The 15,249-nt window shown below is 38.9% G+C and overlaps 1 protein-coding gene across 1 annotated transcript in view; it reads right to left on the reverse strand.

Moving 5' to 3' along the window:
* LOC102869995 (NADH dehydrogenase [ubiquinone] iron-sulfur protein 4, mitochondrial-like) overlaps positions 1-15,249 on the reverse strand; it is a 164,603-nt gene that overhangs the window by 109,704 nt on the left and 39,650 nt on the right. The window contains exon 2 of the mRNA XM_006889570.1: positions 910-988. Coding sequence (XP_006889632.1) covers positions 910-988 — 79 coding nt within the window. The remainder of the gene's footprint in view (positions 1-909; positions 989-15,249) is intronic.

A 15,249-nucleotide genomic window follows, 5' to 3' on the forward strand; every position in this document is an offset into this window, starting at 1 on the left:
CAAAAGTCTTAGAAAAATTATAAAATTTATGCTATTATACAATATAAGTTATATATGTCAAATTGCATCAAAAGTAATGGACCACACTTTAAAAAATTTTATAAGCAATGACTGCCAATATTTTAATCTGCTACTGATTAAGTGAAAAATGTTATTAACTTTTCATTGTAATCTAACCCTCAAGCATACACAGAAATAAGGTGTATGTATTTATCTCTAGGTGGGTAAACAAAGTAACAATAACATATGGTTCCAGGAAAATCTAATTTTCTATTGGTAGATACAATTACTTTAAGTGAAGGTATGAATGGGGAATTAGAAAAATGTTATTATTACAAAAACAAAAGTATTCCTTCCAAGTGTTACTTATAAAATGGAAGCTTTCAATAATTTTAATTTACTATTTTACATTATGTAGCTGTGGTGTGGGCCTAAAAGCTTGCTTTTTTTAAGCCATTAGTTAGCCACCTCTGATCTCCAGCTACCATAACTGCAAATACATGATCCTGCAAATTGGCATCAGCTCTGGGACTACAAGAAATGAAAGAGTGCTTCTCATACTAAGCAAAAAGACTTGAAGTGAGCAAGGCTTGTGGCTATGGGCTCCTGATCTGATTTCCTAATCTGGGGCAATGAGGGCTGCATTATTCTCACTCCTTTCAGAGAGATGCTCATGACCCTGTGTTCCTATGTCCAGTTTTCTCCATGTAAAACAGTAGTATTTGTGTATAATGCTTAACACAAATTATCTTTCTGTAAAAAAAAAATAATTAAAAAAATTTGTGAGCAATCTAGAAATTAAATTCAAACTGCTTTACTAGAACAACTCAGAACACCTTAATGAATTTCTATTGTACAAAATTAACTCAAAAGGCAGAATCATAGAAGTATGTAAGAGAAAATTCTTACCAGTTTTTCATCAACTGTGAGGAGCTGTGTATCTCGAGTTTGGTCCTGTGCCAATCTCCATGTAGAAGTACTGGACAACCTACATGGCAACATTTTAAGTTAAAAAATGGTCCATATAATGAAAAAAGATAAACAGACAAATCTTATCCAAAAAGTAAACAGAGAAAGAAGGCAAGCACAATAATCCCTTTTCTTCTCACTCAATTCTGTCTGGGGAATTTCTGGCCAACTCTTACATGACAGGTCATATCAGGTTTTATTGTCTGTCAGTCTACAGGCTCTAGGTCACAGAAAGACCACCAGAAAAATTTCATCACTTTAAACTCAAGAGCAGGAGCCCTGGTAGCTTACTGTTAAGGAGCTGTGCTGTTAAATCAAAAGTACACAGTTTAAACTCACCAGGTGCTCAGCGAGAGATTGTGAATGGGCAAGCTCCTTCAATGGGATTTCCTGCCTCTGAAAACCTGCTGAATCATCTTTGGTTCTGACTCAATGGTACACAACAAACATAAAATAGAAGCACTTTAAATAGAAACTATATGTAAGAGCAATGTCAGAGGAAAAAACGTATTTAATGAAGTAGCAAGCCAGTAAAGCAAGTCAGTAAGACTAACTGGCATAACAGCCAAAATGTTCGCCATGAAATACAGGTAGTTACAAAGGTAATGCAGGAACCAACATTCTGTTTTATTGTATAAAAGGTGGTTATGAGTTAGAATCGACCTTATGGCAGTTAACATAATAGCTTAAAATACAAATTAGAAAATGTATACAATCTCAACCTTGTGGGGCTCAGGGTGAAATATAGAGAGGCATCTTTAGCCTCCAAAGGATTAGAAATTAAGGAACATTAAGACTATTGAGATTTGAAATAAATCTTAAGAAAGTAAACTAAATGAGTTAAAATAAACCACAAGTAAAAAGTTACTAAGACAATTCACCAAAGAAGACATTCACATGGCAAACAAACACATGAAGAAATGTTCAAAATCCCTAGCTGTCAGAGAGATACAAATCAAAACAACTATGAAATATCATCTCACCCCAGTAAGAATAGCAAAACTTAACAGCAAACATCAAATGCTGGCGAGGTTGTAGAGAAACTGGAACCCTTCTTCACTGTTGGTGGGAGTGTAAAATGGTGCAACCACTATGAAAGGCTGTATGGCACTTTGTCAAAAAGTTGCAAATAGAAATACCATTTGACCCAGCAATTCCACTACTGGGAATTTACCCTAAGGAAACCATAACAGCCACCCAAGCAGATATATGTACACCCATGTTTATTGAGGCTTTGTTCACAATAGCAAAGACCTGGAAACAACCCAAGTGCTCCTCAACAAAGGAATGGATAGAGAAGCTCTGGTATATTCACACAATGGAATACTATGCAGCATTGGAAAACAAGAAACTCATGAAATAGTGTGCAAAATTGAGGACATAATGCTGAGTGAAATATATCAGTCATAAAAGGACAAATATTACATAGGTCCACTGTTGTAAAACTAGACTGACATCAGGGTTGAAGGAAGGCAGAGAAGGGGCGGAATGAGGTACACTGCATTGAAACAGATGAGGGAGGGAACTGTTTAAAAGGGATATATGACTGAGTATTATTGTCATGACAGGAGTCCAGAATAAAGGCTGCACAGTATAGTGGACTTGGGGAGAGGGACTGCATAACAATGAAAAAGTTTTTCTTTTCCTTTCAAGGAAAAGAGTGAATTGGGGGGGCAGGGAGAAAAGTGCAACAATGAATGAATGGAAACCCTAAGTCTCTGTAAACTTTGACCAAAATTTTAAAAATGGGGTTTTTTCCTTTTAAAAAAGTTACTAAATACGCAATGAGGGTTGCAGAATGGATTATATTTGGGGGTAGGGGGTGGGGTTTGGGGAGGTGCGGGAGGATTGTGTACCAATGAGAGAGTTTTGCTTTTGCTTTTCAAGGAGAGGAGCAAATGGGGGGGGAGGGGGTTGTGCGGGGAGAAGGGTGCAACAATGAACAAATGGAATTCCAAAATCTCTGTAGATGTTCATTGAAATGAAAAGTAAACAAACGAAATTTTAAAAAAAGTTACTAAGTAAACTGAAAAACATTAGAAATATCCTTTCTGCCATAGAAGTTGCATGTAAAGAAGATTCAGGGAAAAAAAACCCCAAAAAACCCACTTGATAATATTTTGAACTTTCAACGTTTTCTACACTATTGTTAATGATCAAACTCTCTCTCTTGCCTGATTTAATAAAGTTGTTCTTGCAATATCTTTGAAAAAAAACTTAGAGGCAAGGATGGTGAAGTTTCACCTCACATACTTGAGGCATGTTGCTGTTGTTATGTGCCATAAGTCACTTAACAACTCAAAGTGACTCTATGTACATTAATGTACATAGATGTTCTAAAATCTGCCCTATCTTAAGCCAATCTCATCGTTTCCAACAGACCTACTCCCATTTCTCCAGTCACTGAGTCCAATTCATCTCATCCTGGGTCATCTTCTCCTGGGTTGTCCCCCACCCTTCCAAGCATGATGTCCTTCTCCAAGGGCTGGTCCCTCCTGGTCATAAGACCAAAGTATGTGAGACAGAGACTCAAAATCCTTGCATCCAGGGAGCACCCAGCTTTGACTTTCTCCAGGACTGACCTGTTTGTTCTCCTGACAGTCCATGGTATATTGAACACTCTTCTCCAGCACCGTAACTCAAAGGTATTAATCCTTCTTCTTTCATACTCAGTTATTGTCCAGCTCTCGGATGCATAGCAAGTAAATGAGAAGACCAGAGCCTGGATCAGGTGCACCTTAATCTCCAGACTAACATTGTTGCTTCTTAGTACTCTAGGAAGTCCTTGACAGCCAACTTTCCCAATGCAATTCATCTTTAAATTTCCTCACTGCTGGTGCCAAGAGTGTTGATTGTGGAACCAGCAAGCTGCAGTTAGCAACAATCTCGATTTTTCTCCATCCTTCAGGAAGCGGCTAATTGACCCAGTGGTGAGAATTTTTGTTTTCTTGATGTTCCAATTCAATCCATACTTAAAGACTATAGTTCTTGACCTTCTGCAGCAAATCCTCATGTCCTCTTCCGTTTCAGCAAGCAAGGTTGTGTCATCTGCATAACCCAGGTTGTCAATTAGTCTTCCTCCAATCCTGATGCTATATTCGTCCTCATAAAGTCCAGCCTCCCAAATGATTTGTTCCGTACAAAGATTGAAATGGTATGGATATAGGATGCATCCCTTATGCACACCTTTCCTGATCCTGAATCATCATTCAGTGTTTCTCTGCTCTGTTCTGACTACTGCTTCCTAGTTCAAGTACAGACTTTGCATGAGCACAGTTAAGTGTTCTAGGATTCTCATTCTTCTCAAGTTTAGCTACTATTTTTTGTGATCCACATAGACAAATACATTTGCAGAGCCAAAGAGACACAGAGACATTACTCAGATAATCTCTGCTTTCAGTCAAGTTCCAGCTAACACTGGTATGATGTCCCTAGGGTCTCAGCCTCTTCTAAACACAGCTGGCAGTTCACTGTTGATTTACTGTTCTAAATGTTTCTGGAAAAATCTTCAGCAGGATCTTGTGTGTGATATTATGATATCGTTTGATAATTTTCACAGTCTGTTAGGAAGCAGACATTGGACAGAAATGGTTAGTCATGTATTCATTTGTGCTCGGGTTTCACATGAGAACAAGTATTCTGGGATTCCCATTCTTGCCAATGTTAGCCATAATTTGTTATGTATGATCCATAGAGGAAAATGCCTTTGTATGATCAATAAAACACATTCCTTTCTGATATTCTATGCTTTCAGTAAAGATTCAACTGACATAAACAATGATATCACTAGTTCCATGGCCTTTTCTTCTGGAAGTTCCCTGTCTGTGTACTGTTAGAGTTACTTTTTAGTATCTTAGAAAAATTTCACTTACATGTTATTGACGTTAATGATATTACATCATTTCCTTTTTAGCGTGATATATACTCACCAAATTGTACCAAGAAATCCGGTGCACAAATACTTGGCCAACTGACTGGAAGAAATCCTTATTTATTCCCAGCACAAAAAAAGATGACCCAACAGAGTGTGGAAATTATCACACAGTATCACTAATATCACATACTAACAAAATCCTGCTGGAGATTATCCAGAAATGACTAGAACAGCACAGTGACAGAGAACTACCAGAAATATAAACTGGGTTTAAAAGAGGTCATAGTACTAGAGACACTAGTGCCAGATGGAACTTGGCAAAAAGCAAAGAGTACCAGAGGAATGTCTATGTGTGTTTCACTGACTGTGCAAAGGCATTTGACTATGTGAATCACAACAAATTGTGACTAACCTTGAGGAAAATGGGAATCCCAGAACACCTGATTGTGCTTATGTGAAACCTAGGAAGCAGTCCTCAGAACAGAGCAGGGAAACACTGCATGGTTCAAAATCAGGAAAGGAGTGTGCCAAGGATGCACCCTGTCTCCATACCTCTTCAATCTATATGCAGAACAAATCATTCAGGAAGCAAGGCTTTATGAGGAGAAATGTGGCATCAGGACTAGAGGAAGACAATCTAGGTTGTGACAAGATTGACACAGCCTTGCTTGCTGAGACGGAAGAAGACCTGAAGTGCTTGCTGCAGAAGATGAAGGACTGCAGCCTTCAATATGGATTGAAGCTCAACATCAAGAAGACAAAGATTCTCACCACTGGGCCAATTGGCAGCACCATGATAGATGGAGAAGAGAGTGATGTTGTTAGCAATTACAGCTTACTAAGATCCACAATCAACACCCTTAACACCAGCACTCAGGAAATCAGAAGGTGAATTGCAATGGGAAAGTATGCTGCCAGGGATCTCTCCAGAGTACTGAAAAGCAATGATGTCAGTCTGGAGACTAAGACACGCCTAATCCGGGCCGTGGTCTTTGTAATTACTTGCTATACATCAGAGAGCTAGAAAATGCCTAAGGAGGACAGAAAAAGAATTGATGCCTTGGAACTTTGGTGCTAGAGAAGAGTCTTGAAGATACCATGGACTGCAAAGAAAACAAACAGGTCTGTCTTGGAGAGTGTGAAAACAAGTTTCTCCTTGGAGGCTAGGATTTAAATTCCATCTCACATACTTTGGGCACATGGCTAGGAGAAATCTGTCCTTGGCGAAGGACATAATGTTTAGAAGGGTGGAGGGAAAGAGTAGGAGACGAAGACCCCGGATGAAAGAAATTGATATAGTAAGTGGGGCAATGGGGGTTGGTGTATCATTATTAGCAAGACTGGCTCAGGACAGGGGATGGTTCAGAGCTGCTGTACATAGGTTGCTATGGGTTGCAGCAGATGACTAGACGGCACATAACAACCACGAAAAAGGGTTAAGTTAGTCAGGCTTTCCAAATTTCTTGCCACAGGCTAGTGAGCATATCAGAAAGTTTAAAATCAAGAAAAGGTGGGTGCCATGGTTGTATCCCTTCTCCATACTCTGTCTGTATGCTGAGTAAATAATTCAAGAAAATGGACTATATGAAGAGTGTGGCATCAGGACTGGGAGAAGGTTCATCAATAATCTGTTATGCAGACGATACAACCTTGCTAGCAGAAACTGAAGAAAACTTGAAGCACTAATTGCAGAAGATCAAAGACTACAGTCTTTAATAAGAATTACATTTCCACATCTAGAAAACAAAAATCTTTATCACTGGATCAACATGCCATAATCATGACAGATGGAAAAAAGATTAATTTGTTAGAGATTTCATTTTATTTGGATCCACAATCAGCATGTTGGTATCAGCAGTTGTGTTGCATTGGGAACAGTGTTGTCAAAGACCCCTATAAAGTCCTAAATAGCAAAGATATAATTTTAAAGACTAACATGCACCTGACCAAAACCATGATATTTTCAACTGCTTCATATGAATCTCAAAGTTTGAAAATGAGTAGGGATGACTTTGAATTATGATGTTGGTGAAGAGTATCAAGAACAAACAAATGTCTTAGAGGGAGGAATGATCAATATGCTCCCTAGAGGTAAGGATAGTGAAACTTCATCTCACATATCTTAGGCATGCTGTCAGGAGGGGCCAGTCCTTAGAAAAAGACATAATACTGACAGGTGGAAGGTTAGAGAAAAAAGAAGACCCTCAGCAGGATGGAGTGACACAGTGACTATAATAATGGGCTTGAGTATGGTGGAAATGGTGAGTACAGCTCAGGATGGGGCATGGTTTCTATCTGTAGTTAATAGGGTCATTATGAGTCTTAGTCAATTTGATGGCACCTAACAACAACATTACATTTTGTCTTATTTATTCCAAGTTATCTATGTTCTACATCTTCATGGGGTTGTTTTATGGTTTTGTTTTTTCATTTTTATTCATTAACTGCTGTACATTTTCTTCTTCCCTCTTCCTACTCCCTCCTTTAGACTACACAGCATACACACTGAAAAACAATGAACTCATAAAACATTACACAACATGGGTGCGGCTGGAAGACATTATGCTGAGTGAAATATTTCAGTCACAAAAGGACAACTACTGTACCACTGTATATTTTAAACTTCTGTGTAATATTTTTTGGGGGGAAAGGTCATTTTTTGTGTTGAGTGACTACCTTTCCATAGAGGTTTCTTTAAACAAACTAAATCTAGAGTGCTCATTTTCTTTTGTTAGATCCGTATACACTATATATTAATTTCTAATTTTTAAAATCATCTACACTATCATTGCTAGAAGTAACAAGTTCCTAACTTTGGAATAGAGGATTAGATAGGGGTACATCATTGGCCCTTAGCTAAAACAACTAAATAGTTGAACGCAGGCTAGAGAAAATAAGTGCTCAATGCCATCTCCTCTCTCTTTGAATGTGACTCTATGATTGCTTGATCAATATAGTAGAACTGACACTATGTCTGTTTCCAGATTCATACCATAAGTATCTAGTAGTTTCTACTTCCTTTAAATATGTTTACTCTTGGAACCAAATTACCATGTTGTCTGAGGAAACTGATGCTTTCACTTACTGGGGCTTAAGTGAAGAGAAACTGATAAAGTTCTTCACATGCCAACCATAGGAATGATCTATACTGGAAAACTTCATTCTAGTTGAGCCATCTCAGCTGACACTTTTTGGAACAAATAACAGGTTGTCTCTATCAAAACCTGCCAAACTGCAGATTTATAGGCAAAACAGATGAGACTACTGTTTTAAGTCACTGAGTTTTAGGGTGGCTTGTTTCCAAAAATAGATGAGACTATTATTTTAAGTCAGTGAGTTTTAGGATGGCTAATTTCTGGAAGTAAGTAACAAAAACATCCTTATAGAAATAAATTACTGGTCTTTGGACAAACTGAAATTCCTAATCCTATAGAAAAAAAAATTAATCCTATAGAAATTAAGGAAACAAGTTCTCAGGCTTTTTATTAGAACTAATTCATTATTGTTCTGTTGTCAATTTATTGCAATTCGAGTTAACCAAAGTTCACTCTAAATCAGTAAGTGTTTAGTTTTATGCTAAATCCTAAGAAAATACTAGTAAGCATTATGGCTGAAATGATAACACATTACTATAAACGTAGTTGTGGCTATGTGGATAAGTCACCTTAAGTTTATAATGTTGTAAACTTTCAAGATTCTGAATCAACAAAGAAAATTCGTATGTTGTACCCACTAAACGGAAAATTGACTTTTACTGGGAAAGCTCACGATAAGAGGTCAAGGGACCATTTTACTATTTTAGGAAAATATCTGAAGTAAAAGGAAGGTAAAGATTCTACAGATAATCTGGTTAAGTTCATGGAAATAATACTGACGTTAACTGGTTTAAAATCCAAACACAAAACAGAACCTCTGTAATACATTTTTACTACAATGTCTCATCTTTATCTAAAATGTTAATATTATCTTCAAAAACTTCATACAAGTCAGGTCAGATCATAGCTGTCCTTTCTCCTAGTATTCTTAGCCAGGTGGAGCTTGTGGCAAGAACTAATAGCAGTTGTGCCTCTGGACCCTACTCTGGCCAAAAACTTCAGCTAATCCTTTGAGAGACATCCAACAGACTAAGGAAAGATTTGTGCAAGAGGGATAAGCATAATTATGTTCACATTCCACACTCTGGAATGGAACCAAGAAATAATAAGGAGAAAATGTGGGCGAGGCATTGGAAGGCATGATGGAAAATGTAAAGGACAAGGAAATATATCCAAGTTTATAGCAACAGGTTATCAAAATAAATACAAATAAGATAAAAATAAGGGGAGCTAGAAAGAAATACAGATGTCATAGTGATAATCCTAATCATATTACAAAACAGAAAGAATATACTACAAGGTTTTTTTAATCAGGAAGGTCAAATCACAGAAAAGAATAATGCTACTGATTTAGAATGCTCTGAAAGGAAGAATTTGCTCTATTCTAGGTTGTAAAAGAACTTGGACTCTTGGGGAGCTCTGGCAGCCTAGTGGCCAAGAAGCTGCACTGAAATCTCAGAGGTACGCAGTTTGAATCCACCAGATGCTCTGCTGGAGAAGGGGAGGCAATCTCCTCCTGTACCAGTCAGATCTGATTTGACGGTACACACACACACACACACATTAATAATAAATTTTAAAGAACTTGGACTCTCATACATAGAAATTAAATATAAAAGTGGTCAAAATCCTAATGGGATTTTTCATAAAAGTCAGCTGAGATTATTTTCTTTGTTGTTATTAGGTGCCATCGAGTCAAATACAACTCATAGCAACCCTATGAATAAAAACTGTAAACCATGTTCTATCCTATGCCATCCTCACATTTCCTGACACACAAGAGTCCACTGCAGCAGTCACTGTGTCAATCCACCTACTTGAGGGTCTTTTTCTCCTTCGCTTATCCTCCACCCTTCCCAGCATCATGTCCTTCTCCAAGGAATAACCCTTGCTAGGAACATGCCCAAAGTATGTGAGACCAAGCCTCATCATTCTTGCCTCCAAAGATCACTCTGGCTTCTCCAAGCCACTCATGTGATGTTCAGCGCTCTTCTCCAACACCACAGCTCAAAGGCATCAATTCTTTGTTATCTTTAGTCACTGTCCAACTCTCAGATGCATAGCAAATGATGAAAAAGACTACAGCCTGAATCAGTTACACCTTGGTCCTCAAACTGACATCATTACTTCTCAGTAATTTGGAGAAGTCTCTAACTGCCGATCTTCCCAGTGCAATGCATCTTCTTAATTCCTGACTGCTGGTACCAAGGGTGTTATTTGTGGATCCAAGCAAGATGAGGTTGTTGACAGTTTCAATGTCCTCTCCATTGGCCATAACTCTATCAGTCCAGTGGTTAAGAATCTGTTTTCTTGACATTGAAATGCCATCCAAACTGAAGGCTGCATTCCTCGATCTTCAGCAACAAGTGCTTCAAGCCCTCCCTGCTTTCAGCAAGCAAGGCTGTGTCATCTGCACAAGGTGGGTTATTGATGATCTCCCTCCAATCCTGCCCCACTCCTTTTCATAGAATCCATCCACCTGGATAATTTGCTCAGCATACAGAAATAACAGGTATGGAGAGAGAATACAACCCTGGCACACTCTCTTCTCAATTTTAAACCATACAGTGTTACCCTACTATGTTTGCATAACAGCCTCCTGATCCAGGTATAGGTTCTACATGAGAATAATTAAGCACTCTAGGACTCCCATTCTCTTCAATGTCAGCCACAACTTGTTATGATCCACACAGTCAAATGTCTTTACATAGTCAATAAAGCACAAACAGACATTCTTCTGGTATTCCTTACTTTCAGCCAGAATCCACCTGACATCAGCATTGATGTCTCTGGTGTCGGGGGGGGAAGGGGGGAGGTAAAAAAATCCTAAAAGTATACAATGAAACTCTGAAATACAATGATGAGACAGGACTTTCCTTGCCAGGTGATATGCTACAGTAATTCAAATACTGTGGTGTTAGTGCAGGCAAAGATCAACAGATAAAATAACTTGGAAATGAAAAGTGGTGAAAGCTGTATGTGCTATTACCAACATTATGAAGACAAAAAAACCTCTAAACTCAAATTTATTCTTATTGGGTTGAAACCAACTCATAGCTGGCCCCCCATGGGGCAGAGGGACAGGACACTTCCTATATTGCCCCTACAATGCCGCTAGTGGATTTGAACCACAGTAGAGGGGCAGTAGCAGTGCAACTCCCTATGGGTTAAGCCACCATAACTCTCTCCATGAAGACACTCAATACAAAAAAAAAACAAAACAAAAAAGCACTGCATGAATGGGCCGTGTTTGTTAATTGATGTCCAGTTAAGTATGTCTGATAGCGACCCTATGAATAGCATGATCTGAACACTGTCCTATCCTGCATACTTCTTATTATCCTTAACACATTCATACCCATTGTTGCAGAAACTTTATCAATTCATCTTGTTCAGTCTTCCTGTCTTTCCTCACCTTTCCAGATATGAAGTAGCACTCCAATCAACTTGTACAAAGTGTGTAAGATTAAGCTTTGCTATCCTTGCCTCCAGGAGTACTTTGGATGCACTTTCTTCAAAAGATACCTGTTTCTTCTTCTGAAAATCTGTGGGATATTTAGCACTCTTCTCCAATACCATACCACCAATGCATCAATTCTTTTTCTGTCATCCTTATTCACTGTCCAGCTCTCAGATGCATAGTAGGTAGGTTAGTTTTAAACAGTCATCTTTAAAATCAAATTATCCATTACCAGTTGAGTTGGCTCAAATACATAGCAACCTTCTTAATGCTGCAAATTACAATGGGAGAGGACTGTGTCCATCTTTCTCTCTTAGACCCAATGGTGAATTCAAATTGCCATAGCTGGGCAGCTCGCTATGAACTTCTTGAGCTCTAACAGACAACTTAAGAGAAAGCATATAGTTGCTTTTAAAATTTTCTTAAGTTTATCGTTCAATTATGTTTCATTTTAAATATCTAGATCTACCAGGCCATCATTACAGTTCCTACCTGCCAACTCCAGATACAATTAGTAGTTGTTACATACAAAGGGAATTTTGTTTCTCTTAACACTTAAATTTTGTTGTTTTAATCCTTTTAGAATTATAGTTTACCAACAGATTCTGCAATACTACTTTTCACAAATAATTTTAAGGCTTTGAACTCTTTCTTCATTTTCCTCCATCTTGAAAGTTGTTATATGCCATCAAGTCCCAAACAACTCATAACAACCCTATGTACAAAAGCTCTGAAACCTGCTCTAGCCTATGCCAACCTTACTGTCTCTAACACACCTACCATAATTACCCCAGTCTCTGGATAAATTCAACTCACTGAGGATCTTCCTTTCTTGTGCTGCTCCTCCACCCTTCCAAGCATGATGTCCCTCTCCAAGGACTGGTCCCTCCTTGCAACATGCCCAAACTATGTCAGATGAAGTTTCAGAATCCTTGAATCCAAGGAGCAGCCTGGCTTCATCCTCTCCAGGATGAACTTGTTTGTTCTCCTAGCAGTCCATCGTACATTCAATACTCTTCTCCAGCACCACAGCTCAAAGGTATCATCAATTCTTCTTCTGTTATCCCTAGTCACTTTCCAAATTCCTGATGCATAGCAAGTAATTACAGATTATGGCCTGGATCAGGTGCACTTTAGTTTTCAGACTGATGTCTTTGCTCTTCAGTAATGTGAAGAGGTCTCTGAAAGAAGATTTGGCCAGTGCAATTTGTCTTTTGATTTCCTGACAGCTGGTGCCAAGAGTGTTGATTATGGGGCGAAGCTGTTAATAATCTCAATCTCTTCACTGTCTATCATGATGCTGCCAATTGGCCCAGTGGTGAGTGTCTTTATTTTCCTGATATTGAGCTTCAATCCATACTGAAGGCTGCAGTCCTTGATCTTCTGCAGCAAGCGCTTCAAGTCTTCCTCAGTTTCAGCAAGCAGGGTTATGTCATCTGTATAACACAGGCTGTTGATGAATCTTCCTCCAATCCTGATGCTACATTCCTCCTCATAGAGCCCCGCCTCTCGGATAATCTGTTCTGCATGTAGATTGAAAAGGTATGGAGCTGGGACACATCCATGGCATACACCCTTCCTGATTTTGAACCATGCAGTGTTTCTTTGCTCTGAGAAACTTTATTATTTTAGTTTTCAATATCCTAGCATTCCTTGGCAAGGGACCTCATGCTTGGAAAGGTGGAGGAACAGCAAAAGAGAAGAAGATCTTAAATGAAATGGACTGAGACAGTGACTGCTGTAATGGGCACAAGTATGTCAGAGATGATAGGATAGTACAGTGCTCAGATTTGTTGTTCACAGGGTCATTACAGGTCATACATGACTTGACAGTACCTAACAAGTCTTCCTGAAGAGTTTTAGTTGTTTAGTCTGCAAGGAGTTGCACTGCTAAAGCACAGGCCAACCTTCTGGCTGTTTAAATCCATTAATTTTGCTGAGGGAATTCCACCCCATGACATTTACAGGAGTGGGTCCCCACCTGCTAGTAATGAAGTGAGTTGTTTAAGTCACCCTGCTCAGAAGCTCAGATCAGTCAAGTTTACTAAACAAATCTTGCAACAGAAGGAGCAAAATTAAAAATAGTAAACTTTATCTTCCCACTTATTTCCTCTCAAAAATTGGATCTAGGAATTGGGAGCTTGGGGTGGGAAGAACTCTCTGGTTTTGCTGTATTCCCTTTTGAATACAGAGAAAACACAAGAAAAAGGGGGAAAGACCATGTTTGAGATGTAGGAAATACAAAAGATTAGTTTCCATCCCTCCAGAAATGCAACCAGGTTTTTGTTTGTTTTCCTCTCTCCCAATTCACTCTGTACTGTGTATCTCGTCTGCAATACACTCAAAGTGAATCACTGATTCATTTCAGATTGACCTTCCCTTTACCTCTACTGTGTTAATTATGTATCCTCTACAGTGTTAATTATGTATCCATTCTTTTCCTGTTCTCCCCATCACTACTCGCCCCCTGAACCACCCTATTTTTGTTAACAATGGTCTTATACACTATTGTTCTTCTAAGGCTGAGTTATATTTTACTAAACATAGAGTCCTCTACAGTCATTCATGTTGTATAATGTTTCACAAGTTCTTTAATGTTTTTCAATGTTCCATTGTGTAAAATATACCAGTCATGTGCTGATGGAGACTTGAGCTCTTTTTCTCTTTTTGCTATGTGCAGGATTCTACAGAAGCTTATTTGCTGGTTCTGGTGAGGATGAGGGTGGAATGTTGACTTGTTAATGGATGTGAGATATGATTCGGCCTCCTATTTAAAAATGCACTCAGGCCTGGTTTTAATTGCTTTTGGTTAAACATTCTTCTTAGTGGTATAGCACTGGTCTGTCCGGTTGCTGTACAAAGGTAACTCATGATTGCTGTGATGCTAAACATTGTGACAATGATGTATCAAATGCGATAATGATTACCCATGGTGGACAGTGTTTGGTGGAGCTTTTCAATTAAAAATAAGCTCAGAAGCAGGAATGGCATCCACTTCCGAAAAGGCTTGCCTCTGGAAACTCTATGAAGCTGGAGAAAGGATGTAAAGTCACACAAGTGTTCAAGCCTTTCGTTCACAAGGTCGCTATGAGTTGTCTACAACTGGACAACATTTAACAACACAACAATGTGCATAATGCTGCAATCAACAAGGGTGTGCATATATCTGCTTGCAAGGCCGCTAAGGCTCCTTCAGGGTATATTCCCAGTAGTGGAATTGCTGGGTCAAATGGTATCTCATTTGCGACTTTCTGAGAAAATGTCAAACCACCTTCCTAGTGGTTGTTGTGAGAGGACCACAACTGCCCAACCCAGGGCCTCCAAGCCTAGCAGGACATAGTGAGGGCTCCTGCTACCACCATGCTTACGGCCTCAAACTGAGGCAAAAAGGATTGCCCAGATCCATGATAACTGAAAAACTTTGTTTTTATGAATTGCTCTGAGGGTACAACACCTTTCTGTCAGTTTGCTGTGTTAGGGAAGTGACTTGCCACTTACTTTATAACTTATGTGAGTACAAGTTTGCTTATTGTTTGTTCCTATGACTACAAGAAGTTCTGGTGGCCTACTAGTAAGGAGCTGCAAAACCACTCCAAAGATTAGCAGTTCAAATTCACCAACTGCTCTGCAGGAGAAAGATAGGCAGTCTCCTCACATGTGATTAAAATGTCTCTGAACCCACTGGAAGGTCAGCTATGAGTTGATTCCGATTCTATGTATGCAGTAACAACAACCTGCAACTACAGCACTTGTCTGTCAGTTTGCTGTACAGGGCTGACACAGAGTTTAAATGCCAGCAGAGCCACCCATGGTGGACAGGTTTCAGTAGATCTCAGAGATAAAGACAGACT

Source organism: Elephantulus edwardii, unplaced genomic scaffold (genome assembly GCF_000299155.1).
Source record: "Elephantulus edwardii isolate Elephantulus edwardi_28Jun2011 unplaced genomic scaffold, EleEdw1.0 scaffold00079, whole genome shotgun sequence".
NCBI lineage: Eukaryota > Metazoa > Chordata > Mammalia > Macroscelidea > Macroscelididae > Elephantulus > Elephantulus edwardii.